Source organism: Pristis pectinata, chromosome 17 (assembly GCF_009764475.1).
Source record: "Pristis pectinata isolate sPriPec2 chromosome 17, sPriPec2.1.pri, whole genome shotgun sequence".
NCBI lineage: Eukaryota > Metazoa > Chordata > Chondrichthyes > Rhinopristiformes > Pristidae > Pristis > Pristis pectinata.
The window spans coordinates 32,030,395-32,047,335 of NC_067421.1; the positions used below are offsets into that span (position 1 = coordinate 32,030,395).

At 39.6% G+C, this 16,941-nt stretch overlaps 1 protein-coding gene across 4 annotated transcripts in view; it reads right to left on the bottom strand.

Annotated features, from left to right (window-relative positions):
* Positions 1 to 16,941, bottom strand: part of smtnb (smoothelin b) — a 223,446-nt gene extending 206,505 nt beyond the window's left edge. For all 4 annotated transcript variants that reach the window (XM_052032118.1, XM_052032117.1, XM_052032116.1 and 1 more), the window contains exon 1: positions 16,391 to 16,941. In XM_052032118.1, coding sequence (XP_051888078.1) covers positions 16,391 to 16,441 — 51 coding nt within the window. In that variant the 5' untranslated portion in view covers positions 16,442 to 16,941. The remainder of the gene's footprint in view (positions 1 to 16,390) is intronic.

Sequence of the window (16,941 nt, forward strand, 5' to 3'; positions counted from 1 at the left end):
CAATTCCAGCTTTCCTTGCCTTTATTTCTAACTAGTAATTTTATTTGTCTAGCAGGTGGTGTTGCATTTCTTGTTACTCTCTGCAACAATTAGCTGATTTTCAGAAATGTTATATTGATATTTAATGAAATACTAATTTGTTGGTCACAGTTGATTTTCTCTTACTTTTCAACCTATTAGATGTGAGAGTACATGGACTTCATTTCTACAAGAGGAAATCTACTCCTGTGCCCTAGCTTTGTCTTTCAAATATATAGAGAAATAAAAGGTGTTATCCAAGCATAAATGAATTCTATTATTTGGTAGCCAACAGCTTGGATTTTTAGTCTCTCATAAGAAATAGGGAAAGGAATAAAAGGACAAAATCAGAGGGAAAAATGGAGACACAACATCAGGATTGGATCAATGGCTAAAAATTTTGAAGGGAGAATGTTTCTAGGCGTGGAAGTATGCTGACTACAAGAAAAGTAATCAAAGCTATGACCTTCAAGTGAGGGGATAAACCAGTACAACTGATGTCCTTTACATTAATTCCAGAATTTTGTTTTTAATTTCATATTTTCAGCATCTACATTTCCTTTACATAGAGTTATTTCCTTTTGAGGCTTGCATATAAATAGTTGCTCAGGCTGTGACTCTTATCTATTGAATTGTTTTCAAAGAAAGGCAAAAGATTTAAGGAGGCAAAAGTAGTATTACTTTGTTGCTGGCTCCAAATTGGAAAGCTATTCTATCCTCAAACTGCTGGACCAGTTCCATTTCCTGCTCTTGTGGAGTTTGTATAAAGTTCATGCAATTATCATGAGTGGTCAGAGCCTTTATCAAATCCCTAGTTTCAATTCCCTTTAACTTTTGAATAACTAAATTATATTCAAGTTTAGGCTGAAATCATGACTATTTTCTTTTAACTTTGAGAAAATTAGAACATAAATTTACATTATAGCTTTCATACCCAGCTACAACGTTTCAGTAAGTTAACTACTTTTATAGAATAATCTGTTATTCAGTAAGGCAAGGGGTAAATGTATCATAAAATACTGAAAACTCATCATGGTTTTCTGAGCAGACTTAAAATAGCTCTTCTCTGCTGCCCAGAGGTTCAAAGTTTTTTTCTGCTCCTTTGGGAAAAGTAATTGTATTTTTGTTTTCTGTACTGGAAATTTACTGTAAACAGTTGTTTTTTTTTTGAAGGGCATTGATGACTAAATAAGGAGTTCATGATATGGGTAGTGTCACTGGAAGAAACAACAAGCCAAGGTTAAATGTTTTCCAAAAGGAAAGTTGAAAGAATAGCCTGAAAGCATTTTGTTTCATCCCTAAACATCACTAACCACCTTTCCCTCTCCCTCCCCCCCCCACCACAATTAAACACTGCCCTTTTTTATTTGCTTACCTCCCTTCATTCCAAGTAATGAGAATTACAAGAGATACTGTAGACTGCAATTGGAATGAAAATTATGGGTGGTGTATTATTTAACTAATTAATGGAAGTACATGACTCTTTTGGAAAAAAAAAATCAAAATTATTAGATATTTCTTTTTTATTTATTCAAGAGATGTGGGCTTTGCAGGCTGAGCCAGCATTTACTTGCCCATCCCTAATTGAGGAGGCGGTTGCGAGCTGCCTTCCTGGACTGCTGCAGTCCTTGAGGTGTGCTAGTAGAGGGAGTTCCAGGATTTTGTCTTAGCAACAGTGAAGGAACAAAGATATATTTTCAAGTCAGGATGGTGGAGGGCAATTTCTAGGTGGTGGTATTCCCATGCTTTTGCTGTTGTTGTCCCTCTAGCTGGTAGAGGTTGTCAGTTTGGAAGGTGCTGTCTAAGGTGTCTGGTGAGTTGCTGCACTGCATCCTGTAGATTGTACAGACTGGAGAGAGTGCTGTCCCAATTTCACCTTGATCACAACTTCATTCTTTGCCAGATTTATTGAACTCCTTGATTACTAACCCCACTATCTTGATTGCCATTGGTCATCCAGGAGAAATACGATAAAAAAAAGGTCCTGCTGTCAAGTTAGTTATTTGGATAATTTTGACCTCCCTTACTCCATTTCCATCAATATCAAGACCAGCAACTTCTTATATGGGAGAGGAAAAAATTGACACTAAGTGACATTTGACTCTGCAAAAGGCAAGGTTAAAAAGTCTAATTTATGCATTAAGATGTGCTAAATATACTCATGAATTTGTGAGGTCAGTAACTAGATAATACAAGATTAAAATAATTATTAAAACAAATTTTACATAGAATGTACTGGATATATGTTTAAGATCAAGGGTACTAAGAAACCATTTTATTTAAAAAGAAAAAAGGCCCATTAGTCTAATCTTGATCACCAGCAGTGATGGAAGGGTTAATCAACAATATGATCAAGTGGTACTTGCTTAGCAACAACCTTCTCACAGAAGCTCAGTTTGGATTTTGCCAAATAGGAAGTTAGTCAGTTGGGGAATCCGAGTTGTAGACAGGCATTTCTATAATGTTGCCATGAAATGAACATTGGAGGTACAAGTTCTATAATCTCATTTGAACACATAATTTTGTATGACCAATTTCAGATAAAGCTTTTTCAAATAAAAATTACACAATTTACATAAAAATTTCAGGTTATGTTATATATAATTTCATGTGGGAACACTTCCCTCTGAATATCAAAACAATCTCCAGTGTGATATTCTAGACTTGGCCTTAAACACCAAGCTAACTTTAATGAGCAAATACTATGAATTAGCTTTTTAAATGAATTAAGCTCTCTTGTTCTGTACTAGTCTCTTCAATAGTTTAAACGTTGCTACAGGACACCATTAGTTTAATTTTGATGGTCTCCTTTCTAAAAAAAGAAAAAAATATTGTAGTCTTATAAATACTTTTCTTCTGAAGGGTACATGTTCTTCTAAGCCCTTTTGTGTGCTATGAAAACCACATCTGACAGTCCACAAGAAAATGTAACATCAATAACATTCAGTGTTTCTTTAAATCCACAACTTCTTGGCAGTACAGATAGATGACTGGTTTTGGCTTAAATTAGATCTGTTTTTTCAAAACCGTTTATTCCATATAAGGCCATTGACTGCATGCTAGAAGCTCAGCACTTTGTACAGAGAGGTGAAAAGCCAATGTTTGCTTAGTCTCTTTGGGCAGCTGGAATGAGAGAATTTTTTTTCAGGAAAGACAAATCCAATCATTACAACTACAATTTATTCCAATTAGAATTGGTACCAGAATAGTTTAATCTTTCCACTTGCATTATCCTGATTAACTTCAGAAAAGCTCAAATCTTTCTGTAGTTGTATTATTTGCTGAAATTTGATGTAGTGCTCTGCCCAAGTGAATAGATGGAACAAAGATTAATGAACTTCAAAAATAAAAACAAAGTACTGGAAAAATTCAGCAGATAAGGCAAAATCTATGGAAGGAGAAACAGTTAATGTTTCAGATCCCAAATCCTTTGTTGGAGACTGGATTTCACAACTCCTAGTCCATTCTTCTGTCCCCAGCAACCATGCCCTATCTCATGGCCATTCCCCATGCAACTGCAGGACGTAAATACTTGTCCTTTCACCTCCTCCCTTCCCACCATCCAGGGATGGACTATTTCCAGGTGAAGGGACAATTCACTTGCATTTATTCCAATCTGTTCACAATGTGATTTCCTCTACACAGGAGGAACCAAACATTGAGCACCAGTATTCAGTCTGCTGGGGGGACTCCCTATTGCCTGCTACTTTAACTCTCCATCCCACTCCATCTTATCTGCCTGCTACATTCTGCACTGTTACAAAAAGGCTTAATGCAAGCTTGGGGAGCAGCACATCTGTCTGGGCATGTCGTAGCCTTCCAGACTCGCTGTCAAATTCTCCAACTTTAGGCAACTTACTTTCTTTCAGTCTGTATCAGAACTTGCCATTTCTGTCAGTCATCCATCTGTGACGTTGGCTTAGCTTTTGTTTCTCTTTTGGTATAGTCTGGCTGTTGGACATATCCACAGCCCTGCCAATAGCAACACAAACACAGACAAAGCAGCATAATGTGCTTCTAACTGCCACGTTAACTCATTTGGTCTCACCCTATTAGACATATTCCCTTTGCTCTACCCCTCCTTCCCCAACTTTCCTGCTATTGAAAACCAATTGGTTCTCTCCTTCCCAGTTCTGAGGAAGGGGTTGGATATGAAATATTAAATTGGTTTCTTTCAACAGGCTGACTGGCTTAGTGTCAGGCTGTGGAAAGAGAAACAGAGTTAATATTTCAGTTAATTAATTCAGTTTGAATTAAAATTTTCATATTATATTTCAGATTACCAGCACCTGTAGTTTTTATTTTAAATTTTAGATATAATACAGTATGGGTAAGAGTATTATTGTATGCATACTGTTCACTATAGTCCATGCTGACATCCTTCCACCTCCTTGCAAGGATATGCAACTTAATGGCTCCCCACTGTTCCATCAATGTATTGCTATTGGTATCTGTCAGTCTCCATTTTTTATGCATCACCTTCCCACCAGTACTCCAGATGTGGCCTCACCACTTTCTTGTGTAACTGGCCTTTGTTGCAAGGAGGTTGGAGTTTAGAAATAAGGAAGTATTTCCCCATTTCTAAACTCCAATCCTCTTACAATAAAGGCCAAACGCCACTTGCCTTCCTAATCACTGGCTGCACCTGTCTGGTAAGTTTTTGCGATTTGTCCACAAGAACAGACAGGACCAGTATTCGGATAGACAGGGCCTGATTAGGAATATTCAACATGGCTTTGAACATGGCAGGTCATGTCTAACCAGTCTTAGAGTTTTTCCGAGGAGGTTACCAGGAAAGTTGATCAAGGGAAGGTGACTACATAGACTTTAGCAAGGCCTTTGACAAGGTCCCTCATGGAAGACTGGTCCAGAAGGCTAAGTCGCTTGGCATTCAGGATGAAGTAGTCAATTGGATTCAGTGTTGGCTTAGTGGGAGAAGCTAGAGAGTGGTAGTAGATGGTTGTCTCTCTGATTGGAGGCCTGTGACTAGTGGTGTGCTGCAGAGATTGGTGCTGGGCCCATTGTTGTTTATCATCTATTATGATCTATTATGATAATGATATAGATGATAATGTGGTAAACTGGATCAGCAAATTTGCTGATGACATCAAGATTGGGGGCATAGTGGACAGCAAGGAAATTTATTAAAGTGATCTGGACCAGCTGGGAAAATGGGCTGAAAAATGGCAGATGGAATTTAATGCAGACAAATGTGAGGTGATGCACTTTGGGAGGACAAACCAGGGTAAGACTTAGTGAATGGTAGGGCACTGAGGTGTGCGGTAGAACAAAGGGACCTGGGAATACAGACCTGTAATTCCTTGAAAGTGGAATCAAAGATAGATAGGGTTGTAAATAGAGCTTTTGACACTTTGGCCTTCATAAATCAGGGCAGTGAGTACAGGAGTTGCGATGTTATGTTGAAGTCGTACAAGACATTGGTGAGGCCAAATTTGAAGTATTGTGTGCAATTCTGATCACCTACCTACAGAAAATAAGCTTGAAAGAGTATAGAGAAAATTTACATGGCTGTTGCCAGGACACGAGGACCTGAGTTACAGGGAAAGGTTGAATAGGTTAGGACTTTATTCCCTGGAGTGCAGAAGAAGGAAGGGAGATCTTATAGAGGTATACAAAGTTACGAGGGGTTTAGATAGGGTGAATGCATGTGGGTTTTTTCCCCTTAGGTTGGGTGAGACTAGAACTAGAGATCATAGGTTTAGGGCAAAAGGTGAAATATTTAAGGGGAATCCAAGGGGGAACTACTTCACTCAGGGGGTGGTGAGAGTGTGGAATGAGCTGCCAGAGGAAGTGCTCAATGCATTTAAGAGAAGTTTGGATAGGTGCATGGATGAGAGGGAGGTATGGAGGGCTATGGTCCAGGTGCAAGTAAATGAAACTAGGCAGAAAACCAGGCCAGTTTGGACTAGATGGACTGATGGGCCTGTTTCTGTGCTGTAGTGCTCTATGACTAAGAACACCTAGATCCTTCTGAATTTTGCTCATCTGCAATCTTCCCCCATTCAAAGATAGTCAGCCTGAAATGTGTGAGCTTGTGCACTTTGGTAAGTGGAACCTGAACTCTATTTGCCAAGTATTTGCCCATTCACTTAACCCATCTATATCCCGTTGCAGAATCCAAGTATCTTCGTCACATGCTCTCCCACCTATTCCATATAATCAGCAAATGTGGATACCTTACACTGCTCCTTTTTCCAGGTCATTTGTACTCCACTGATTATATCCTGCCAGCCAGAAAAAAATGTTTATTCCAGATCAGTCTATGCAATGACCAGTCTTTAATCTATGCTAGCACACTTCCCCCAATACAATGTCTTATCTTCTGTGTCAGCTTTCTGAGGCACCCTGTCAAATGCCTCGTGAAAACACAAATGCATTACATCCACAGGTTTCCCTTGTTTTATCAACTCTGCTTGTTATATCCTTGAAGAACTCTAGCAAATTTGTCAAACATGATTTACCTTACATAAAACCATGTTGACTTGGTTTGATTATATTAAGCTTCTCTAAATGACTAGCTAGTTCTTCCTTGATTATAGGCTTCAGAATCTTGCCAACAACAAATGTTAAGCGAGAGTTACTGAGTTTTTGTTTTCCTCCCATGGAGTCATATTTGCAGTTTTCCAATTCACTTGTACTTTCTAGGAATGGAGATATTTGCAGTTTTCCAATTCATTTGTACTTTCTGGGAACTGAGATAGTACAGGAAAGTGGAATTTGGGGAGATCAGCCATGAACCTGATGAATGGTGCAGCACACTTGAACCCAAATGGCCTACTTCTATTTCTTATGGTCTTATCCAGGGCTGACCACAGAATACCCTGCTCCCTCCCACCACCCCCCTTCCAACATCACCTGATCACTTCCCAGGCCCTTCTCAACAACAGGATCCAATCCAATCCACACCCCACCCCCTCCCAATCAGCTATCTACCCTGGCCCACGATTCCCAGACCCCAAGGCACTTATTGCTCAACTTGACTTCTCTTGGAGCCCACACCATAATAGCTTGATCCTACCTACAGAGAGACCCTTCTAAAGGTTCTTATCAACACCTATTATCAACCATACCCCTCCATTCCAGCTAATTTCATCACCACTTAAATTGATACTCTTAGACCCCAAATGATTCCAAGGAACAGTGACACACCCCAACAGTGGTAGCAGACAAAATAAAAGCTTGGTTTCTAGGAATGTGCAACACCTTTTGGGTCACATTGAAGTCCCAAGGCCTTCAACACTACCTAATATTACATCAACGAATCCATGTCATAAATGGTCAAAAGGTCCATAGCATCAATTTGTACATTGTTAGAACAACATTCTTCAGTTTTAAGCCACAATATCTAAAAGCCTGCAGCACCCTATACTGTGATTATTATTAGTATGGATGTGGTATTTTGATCAATGCATGCAGTGTTTCCAACATTGTAGCTTCGTACAATATCAAAACAAGAATCCAGAATCTATCAGTTGTGTCAAAGAGGTCCTTTGGCCCATCCCATAGTGGCTCTCAGTATTTAGGCTTATTCCGCCAATCTGCTTCTGTTGGCAACTTCCTCATAGGGCAGAGTTTCCCATACTTCTTAATGTCTTACTGTGCATCAGCCCATACCAGCTTAATAAAGGTGTTTTTGATCAGTTAATCAAATAAGCATAACTTTTAAAAAAATTTATTATTGATAAATAATCCTCAAAACTGCACCAATTCTTCCTGCACATCACCCATGAAAACAGCGCATCACTTCATCTTTTCAGCTGTTGACATGTCATTGCTCCTCCTTCACCACAGCTGGAGAGGTCAATGCTGTTCCTGATGAACCAGATAGATACCGATTTGCAAATCCAGTTTGAAACTTCACAGGTAGGCAAATCTGAACTAATAACCACTGGGAATCCATTTTTTTTTATTACTTTGGAATGGTTTCCTCTTTTTCTGTGTGGTCTATTTAGGACTAGTGGGTCAGAAAATAGAGTAAAGGAAATGGTAGGAAAAGACTTTCAATATGTCCAGAATCTCTCTCACGCGCAACATGCTCATGTGAACATGGAAGAAGTTCAAAATCCATAATACAGGGTACAAACACCAATCACCATATGCAGATTACTGACCAATAAAATAGTGTACTAGGTTTAACATTACTTTGTGTTCAATTTAACCTTGGATCTATCCATTCCAGTTTTATCATAGGTCTCCTAAAATGATATCTGAGGCACATCATGTTCCATGTGAAATTGAATAGGAAACAATTGCTGACCAAAATGGCCTAGATCTTGGGCTAGTACCAAAACAACAGCACTCACTGACCACAAAAAAGCTGCCCAAAATTCTAATGGTCATTGTTGCAAGAATCCCTCTGAGCACCCAATCACACTGAAGAATTCACAAGGAAACAAGATGATTATCATAGAGTACTACAGCACAGAAGTAGGCCCTTTGGCCCATCTAGTCTATGCTGACCTGTTCTTCTTCCTAATCCCATCTACCTGCACCATATCCCTCCAAACTCCTTCCAACCATGTACCTATCCAAACTTCTCTTAAATGTTACAATTGAACCCACATCTACCACTTCTGCTGGCAGCTTCTTCCACACTCGTACCACCCTGAGTGAAGATTATAAACTAATAATTTAAACATTTAACACACATAAGTTCTTCATTTCAAAACCTTTAATAAGGAAGAGAGAAAATAGGGATTTCTAGACACTGACATTTTTGGCAAAATACTGCAATCCATCATTAAAATGTCATAACAAAACACTTGGAATAGCATGATCATGCAAAGCCAACATGTAATTTTTGAAGGGGAAATTATGTTTGACATAGGGAAAAGTTTGAGAATGTTATTCACAGGGTAGATGAAAGGAACCAATGGATGTAGTACATCGAGATTTTCAAAAGGCATCTGATAAGGTATCACATAACAAAGCTGTTACATAAAATGAGGGATCCGAGACTATACACAATAGTAGAACAAAAGCAGACATTTTCTAATAATAGCAAGAAACTAGTAAATGAACAGAGGGATCTTAGTGGGCTAGTTCACAAGGCTTAGAAACATGCATGAACTACAAACATTAGGAAGGGATAGACACTGATGAATTAAATTCAAATTGTGATACCTCAGTAGATGAAGCAGCCCACATGCAACAAAAGTGGCAATTAATAGTAGTGCCTCAAAAATGTCAGGCAATGGCCATCTCCAACAAGGGAATCCAGCACCTACCCTTGACTTCAATAACATTACTAACAGCAGGTCTCCCATCATCAATATAAGGAGGTCATCACTGACCAAAAATTCAACTGGTTCCGTCACATAAATATCATGGCATCGAGTGCAAATCAGAGACTGGATATCCTGCAGCAAGTGACATGGCTCCTAATATTCCACAACCTTTCTACCATCTGCAAGGCACAAGTTAGGAGCTTGATAGAATACTCTTCCTTTACACCATCAAGATCACAAGATCACAAGATCACAAGATAAGGGAGCAGAAGCAGGCCATTCGGCCCATCGAGTCTGCTCCAAGGAAAAGGGAAAAAGAAATGGGGTGGGAAAAAAAGAGAGAAAAAAAAAACTATTCTAATCCCATTTGCCAGCCTTATCCCCATATCCCTTGATACCCTGACTATTTAGATATCTGTCTATCTCCTCCTTGAATACCCCCACTGATCTGGCCTCCACTGCTGTGCGTGGCAAGGAGTTCCACAATTTCACCACCCTCTGGGTAAAGAAACTTCTCCTCATCTCTGTCTTGAAACTGTACCCTCTAATTCTAAGATTGTGCCCTCTGGTCCTGGACACGCCCACCAAGGGAAACAGCCTAGCCACATCTACTCTATCCTTACCTGTCAACATTTTAAATGTCGCTACGAGGTCCCCTCTCATCCTTCTGTACTCCAGCGAGTACAGTCCAAGAGCCGACAAACGCTCATCATACTTAAGCCCTTTCATTCCTGGAATCATTCTCGTAAATCTCCTCTGAACCCTCTCCAACGTCAGCACATCCTTCCTAAGATGCGGGGCCCAAAACTGCGCACAGTATTCCAAATGAGGCCTCACTAGCGCCCCGTAGAGCCTCATCAACACTTCCTTACTTTTATACACTATACCTCTCGAGATGAATGCCAACATAGCATTCGCTTTCTTAACCACCGATCCAACCTGGTGGTTAACTTTTAAGGTATCTTGTACGAGTACCCCCAAGTCCCTTTGTACTACCGCACTATCAATCTTCTCTCCTTCTAGATAATAATCTACCCGCTTATTTCTACTTCCAAAGTAGATTGGCACACCAGTAACCATCCTAAGTATTCATAAACTCCACCACCAGTACACAGTAGCTGTCAGTCTGTGCCATTTTCCAAAATGGCCTGCAGTTATCCATCCAGACCACTCTGACAACACTCCCAAACCTGCAACCTTGGACAGTAGGTGTGTAGCAACACCACCAGCTGCAAGTCATACACCGTCCTGACTTTCAAATATATTCCAAGTCCTCAGAAATGCCTACTTAATACCGTGGGAGTACCTTTGCCAGAAGAACCGCAATGGTTCAAGAAGTGGATTACCAACAACTTCTCTAGAGCAACCAGGGCTTTGCAATAAATGTTGGTCTTGCCAATGATGTCCAGATCCCACAAAGGAATTAAAAATAAAAAAAATTAAAAAATGGTACAGTGGACTTTATCACCTGGGGTGGAATGCAAAAGTGAAGTCTTGCTGGAATTGTACAGAGCTATGGTAATAGCACATTTGGAGTGCTATGTGCAGTTTTGGGTCTACACACCCAAGGATAGACACGTAAGCTTTGGAATTGATCTCTGGGATGAGGTTATCGTACAAAGACATTAAGTTTAACCTATAATGGAGTGATCTCATTGAGGCATCCACAATTCAAAGAGTTGACAATTCTAAGAAGATATAAAGATGATTCTTCTGTCTGGAAAATCTAGAATGAGGTTTATGATCACATAATTAGGATTTCTTTATGTAGAGGTGCAAATTTTTGGCACTTAGTTGCAAAGTACTGTGGATACTCAGTCACTGATTATATTCAAGACACTGATCAACAGATTTTTGGGTAGTGAAGGAACAGAGGGTATGGGAAAAATCATGAAGGAAAGTGGACAAGGCACAGGATCAAAGTGATGTCACTGGATATCAGAGAAAACTTGAGCTGCATTTGTGACCTACTGCTGCTTGTGTTTCTCACTTACCAAAAGGAATTACAAGCCACATATATAAACTTAGTTTATTTTAGGGATGGAATGCTTATTAGGGTACTTTCAAGTAAGTGGTGTCACCACTAACTTGATTATACCTCATAAAGTTTACTTTTTTTGAACAAATAAGGTATTTTACAGTGGGACTGATTCACGGATACCCTAATTTCTGGATGAGAATGCTAATAAATGACAGGAACATATAGATTTTCAAGTTTTAGTGTATTGGTGCACTCCAAACATTTGTCCATTTCAGGGCATCATGATGGCAAATGCTCAGTTTTGCTATCATTATTACTTCAAAACCCAGGCTGATGTTATCACAGGAAATCATGCAAGTATGAGTCTCTGGATGGTCAGTTTAACAAGAGCAGCTTCAAGGGAGCAGAAGGAAAATCTCATGGACAAGATGAGCTTGGAGGGCATAAGGAAGAAAAATAAGGAAGACAAAAATTAAAGATTTGAGGCACATGATAACCTTGAGGAAGGACAAAATGGGGAAATCCAACATGACCACTGAACAACCTTAGAGGAACCCTATGAGAACTTGGCCTCCTGGAGATGCTGGAGGAAACAATGGAGGGCAAGTGGTTCAAGTAGGATTGCTAATAGTACAGCAAAGAATCTGTTTTCAAATACTATTTGAGAGCAATGTAAAAGTTTGCGGAAAAAGAGAGGTTTTATAAGTTTAATGTAGTTCAGTGAAATCTGGCAATGGACAAGATTACCCGTTTTTGTCACACCATCTTCAGTTAGCACAGCACCTTGGATTTGATTTTCCAGACAAAATCAACATAAAAGGCTTGCATTGCAAATCAACAATATTATATTTCAAATGAACATGTTAAAACCTGCAAACTATACCTCAGTTTAAATCAAAGGCACATTCCAGCAGACAAAAAGGTGTTTTATGTTTATGCTTCTATAGCCTCACTTATACTTGCAGCTGTTCCATTTTAAAGCTTTTCCATGACTTTGGCAGATTACCTTTAAGGAGCCCCATTTATACTGAAGTACATAGCAGGGTGTCTGGCAAACTAATCCCCAACCATGATTCACTTGTACATTAAAAAATAAAATCACATAGGCATGACAGATGCATAATTGACAACATGTTCTAACATTTACAACTGTAGCAAATTGCTTGTTCAGGGGTATATAAACTGTATTTTTAAAATTAAAACCCCTTCCTTTAATTCCCTTCTCCTAAAGGAAGTGTATACAAGGGAATAGTTCTACCACTGATATTAAATCTCACTCAAGTAGCAGTTCCTTGTACCTGTGATCAGAGCTAGCAAGTGAGGAAAATGAGGGCAAGAACAAAGTGGTCATTGAAAAATTTGAACTTCACCATGCACCACTCTCCAAGATCCACAACAAGCACTTTCCATTTGGTCATTTGATAATAATTGAGGGGCAGAATCATTCTGTTTCCTATACTCAGGTGCCAAGGCTACTCTCACCACTTACTTGCCTAGAAAGAGCAAAATAGTGGTCAACACTGAAGAATTATGGGAAATTCCTTAAAGCTCCAGGTAAAAAGTCCTGTAAAGAAGTCTACTATTCTAGATGCAAAAAATTTAACCTAAAATACGATTCTAATCATTACTTACTGCCCTTATCAGAAATACAAACAACCTTCATTCTAACTGGTAACTGTGCCAATTTTGAAATTTAGGAAATGGTCGTATCTCATGCATTTCCTTTTCAAAGGAATTTAAAATGTCTGTAATATTACATAGTTGGCCACTGACAGTTCAAAATTTATGGACCCCATAGACTGATTTCATTACATTTAAAGTATCAAGCCAATTCTGAGTATTTCTTTCACTGAAGTATTACTAAACATTCCAATTTATTACACACAGCGTAGTTTATGTATGAAGAATAATAGTTGTGCAAACTAATGAGCATCTGTAAAACTCACAGAACAAGTCACAGCCTTCAGGCAACTCAAGGAACATACCTTCACCAAAAATTACAAGTAAAAGAAAATCTGTTTCTTACTTTTTACCCTCCCTCATTCTTTAAAGGCATAAAAGGGTCTAATTTTGATGCTATAAGATGTTACAGGGTACTTCACATCAGTTCTGAACAAAATTTCACATTTTTCCAAGTTAGGAGATGTGACGATGGGGCAGATCATCAGAGATAGGTTTTAGAGCTATTTTTAAACAAAAATAAAGGTTAGAGAAAGATATGGACAAGTTTATGGAGAAGATTCCAGAGCTTATGACTTAGGGCCTTGGCAGCCAAAGCTAAGGCTAACAACAGTGAAGCAATTAAATTCAGTGGTAGGTCTACCCAGAATTGGAGAAGGACAGAAATCTGAGGATTTTAGAAGGTTGTAAGAGGGGAAGAAGCCAGTGAGGGATCTGAAAACAGTGAATATTTTAAAATAGTCATGAAAGCAACAGTAGCTGTCAAAACAAGATTTGTAGCCAAATTGTACAGCATAATTTAAAAGTAGATATTGTACATTAGCATTTATTGACGGTGAAAAATAACATGATTCTTCATAGAAAACAGTATTGGGACTGGACATACTGCAGTCTGAGTCATGCTCAAGAGATATCCATTTCTAGATGCACTTGAATTGGTAATCCTTAGTAAGGACATTGTACATCTTTGCAACATTTCCCCCCCCCCCCCAATTCACTGGAAGATAAGTGAACCAACATCAGCACCTATCAAGCCAATATCCCCAGCATTGAGACACTAAGTTATTCACAATTGGCTACTCATGCCCAATAGCATACTCACAAAACCAACATTCTATTTTGCGCTCTACAATGGAGAAGATTAACAGTTCAGCAGAGTAAAAGATTCAAGGATGTACTCAAAACTTCCTTGAAGAAGTGCAACGTCCCCACTCCTGGAGACCTCTGACCCATGGCTGCTCAAAGTGGAGACATTTGGAGCACAGAAGCCCTGCGCAAGTGATTGAAGGAATGCAACATCTCACAAACCACTCACCCCACCAGCCACTTCCTGCCCCGTGGGCAAGTCTGGGGTTTCCACATTGATGTTATTAGCCACTTCAGAACACATAACTGGAGAGAAATCAAATAATCCTCAATACCATGGGGCTGCCCAAGTGGCATTTGCAATCATTAAACTTGCAAGATCTTTCAGAACAAAGTTATGCTTAAAGATATATACAAATCATTTTCCAATAGTGAACTAGAACTATTCAGCCACAATGCAGTGGAAGCAAGGTTATAAAACTTATTTCATAAAGCATTGTTATATTGATATACAATAACCAACTTGCCATTTCAATGTGGTAAATTTTCCAGTTTCATCTGTGATATGGCAGTAACATCTCTTTCATTTTAAAAAAGTATTTTAAGATATGAATGAATCAATGCATGCAACACTCAAGCTTTGTTCCTCAAAAGCAAAACAATTTCTGCTGAGAATCCGTACAACTTCTGTGACAACAAACTATGAAATCTTGCTTTTTTCTGATATTGTACCAGATTCACAAAGTTCTCGTAAGATGATGAATAACTGTTTCCCAATCAAACTGGTGCCTACTTCAAGAAAGCGAGGACTGGTGGAACACAAGTATTAACTGTGGCTCGTGTCTGAAACAGAAGGTTCTGAAATCAAGTTTCATTCCAGAAACTTGAGCGCAGGAATTTAGTGTGACATTCCCATGTAGAAATACAATAAGGGAATATTTCGGATAAGTATCATTTTCCGTTAAACTGAGACAGTATCCGTTCTCTGGGGTGGACATAAAAGATCCCTACACACTATTTTGAGTAGCAGGAGATTTATCACGGAGGAATAAAAGTTGACTAAAAAAATCTAATCAGTATTTACAAGAAGATGATCTCGTCGTTAATCGTGGCCATTTGAGTGGTCTGTGATGTGCAAATTAGCAGCAGTTTCCTACATCGGAATAGTGACTACAGAACAAAAAAAAACGCGCCCTTGACTTTAAGATACTTAGATCGTCAACGTCTCAATAGAGATTCGAGTATTTCACATTTCTATCATCAATTTAGTTCCACGTCTTCACCTGAAATGGTAACCTCTGTTCATTTTGTAGGTGACAGGAAGTACTACACATTTCCATTATTGCGTTTTTACCTATTGGGTTCAGTTTGGCTCTCATTGTCAAAACACCTGCTCCCGTAATGAACGTCAGATGTTAACTGCCTATATATGTACAGATATAGTTAGCTTATCTGCCTATATTCAATAAAATTAGACTCCCTTCATGAAATCCAACGATTAAGGAAGTGAGCAGCAAGCTCTGGAGAAACTCAACTCAGTTCTAAGATCCTGCGTTTGCTTACCGATTTGCACAATAATACTGGCATTATTTTTGCATCAAGATTCAAATATTTTCAATGAAAAAATCGTTAAAGTGTGCATCAAGTTAGCAAGAGCAAGATCAACACATTAGCAAACCAAAAAGGTGCATTTGGGTGATCTCACCGCTGTAGGGAAAACTGAACTGTTTAGTCAATCTAACAGCCAAGCTTGACTGTAAAGTCCAGAAACTGTCATCCGCAACGGAAGGATACAACAAACTGGGATCAGCATAACTAGTATTTTATCTGAACATTTAAGCGGAACTGACAGGCTAAGAATAAATTTCAACTGTATTTACAGTTAACTGCTTCCCTTAAAAGTGTTAAGCATAGGATCAAATATATAGAATGATTTAACAGTATCTGCTTTATTTTGCGTTAAGGCCAGTTTACAGAGTAGTGAAAATGCAGAAGCATTGTTCAATAATTATGATCTAACAATTTAAGTATATTTATAGATCTGCACTGCGAATCGTGACACGTCGCATGGAGGCGGCTGTCCTAACTTGCACCGAACCACAAAAATCAAACGTGCCAATTCTCTTTCATCCACTTAAAGAATGTGGGTGTGTACCTTGGTGCAGAACGGACCGCTGGCATTGGCGTGGTACTGCCGCCAGAGCCGCACATTCTACAGCCTGGTACACTCTGATGTTTCACAGCTGGAATTTAACGTGGATCTTGCGATAACCCCGGCTCCAGGAGCATTAACACCAGAGCAGAACCACGGAACCGCAAGCATCAAGTGCGGGCAACATTTCAGTCCAAGAGCATGCTCTCTCGCTCGTTCGCTCACCAGTTTCCTGAGGGCCGGTTCGTCCAGAGATGAGTAGCGGTCCGCCGACATCGTGAGGCCGGGCTGTGCCGTTCAAAATTCTCGAGGGTCAGAAATTCGCTTCACCGCGATGAGACGCCTCGTCGATGCGACTGGCCGAGTCCTCCTCAATTCGCCCTTCCAGTGCGGCCTCAGACAGCTCTGTCACTCGATGACACCAGGTGCCGGATGCTTGACAGTTTGATCGCTGCAGGTGCTCGAACTCCGGCAACTCAGCAAAAATATCCTCCCAAAATAAATCAGATTACAATTAAAGCACGGGCAACGCGGGCGATCTTGTCATGACTTTTCCCCCCGAACGTTTCGGTCGTCGGATTTCAAATCCCGGGTTGTTTTTTTTTGTATTTATTGTTTTCGAACAACAACAAGAACTCCCAATCCCAACGCACTCCGCTCACGGCTGCTCACCTCAGCTCCAGCTTCAAATACCGATCACCGCGTCAACTCCCGCCCAGCAGCGCTGACATCGCCCAATCGCGCTCGACTGCTCTGCGAGCTTCCTTCTGATTGGA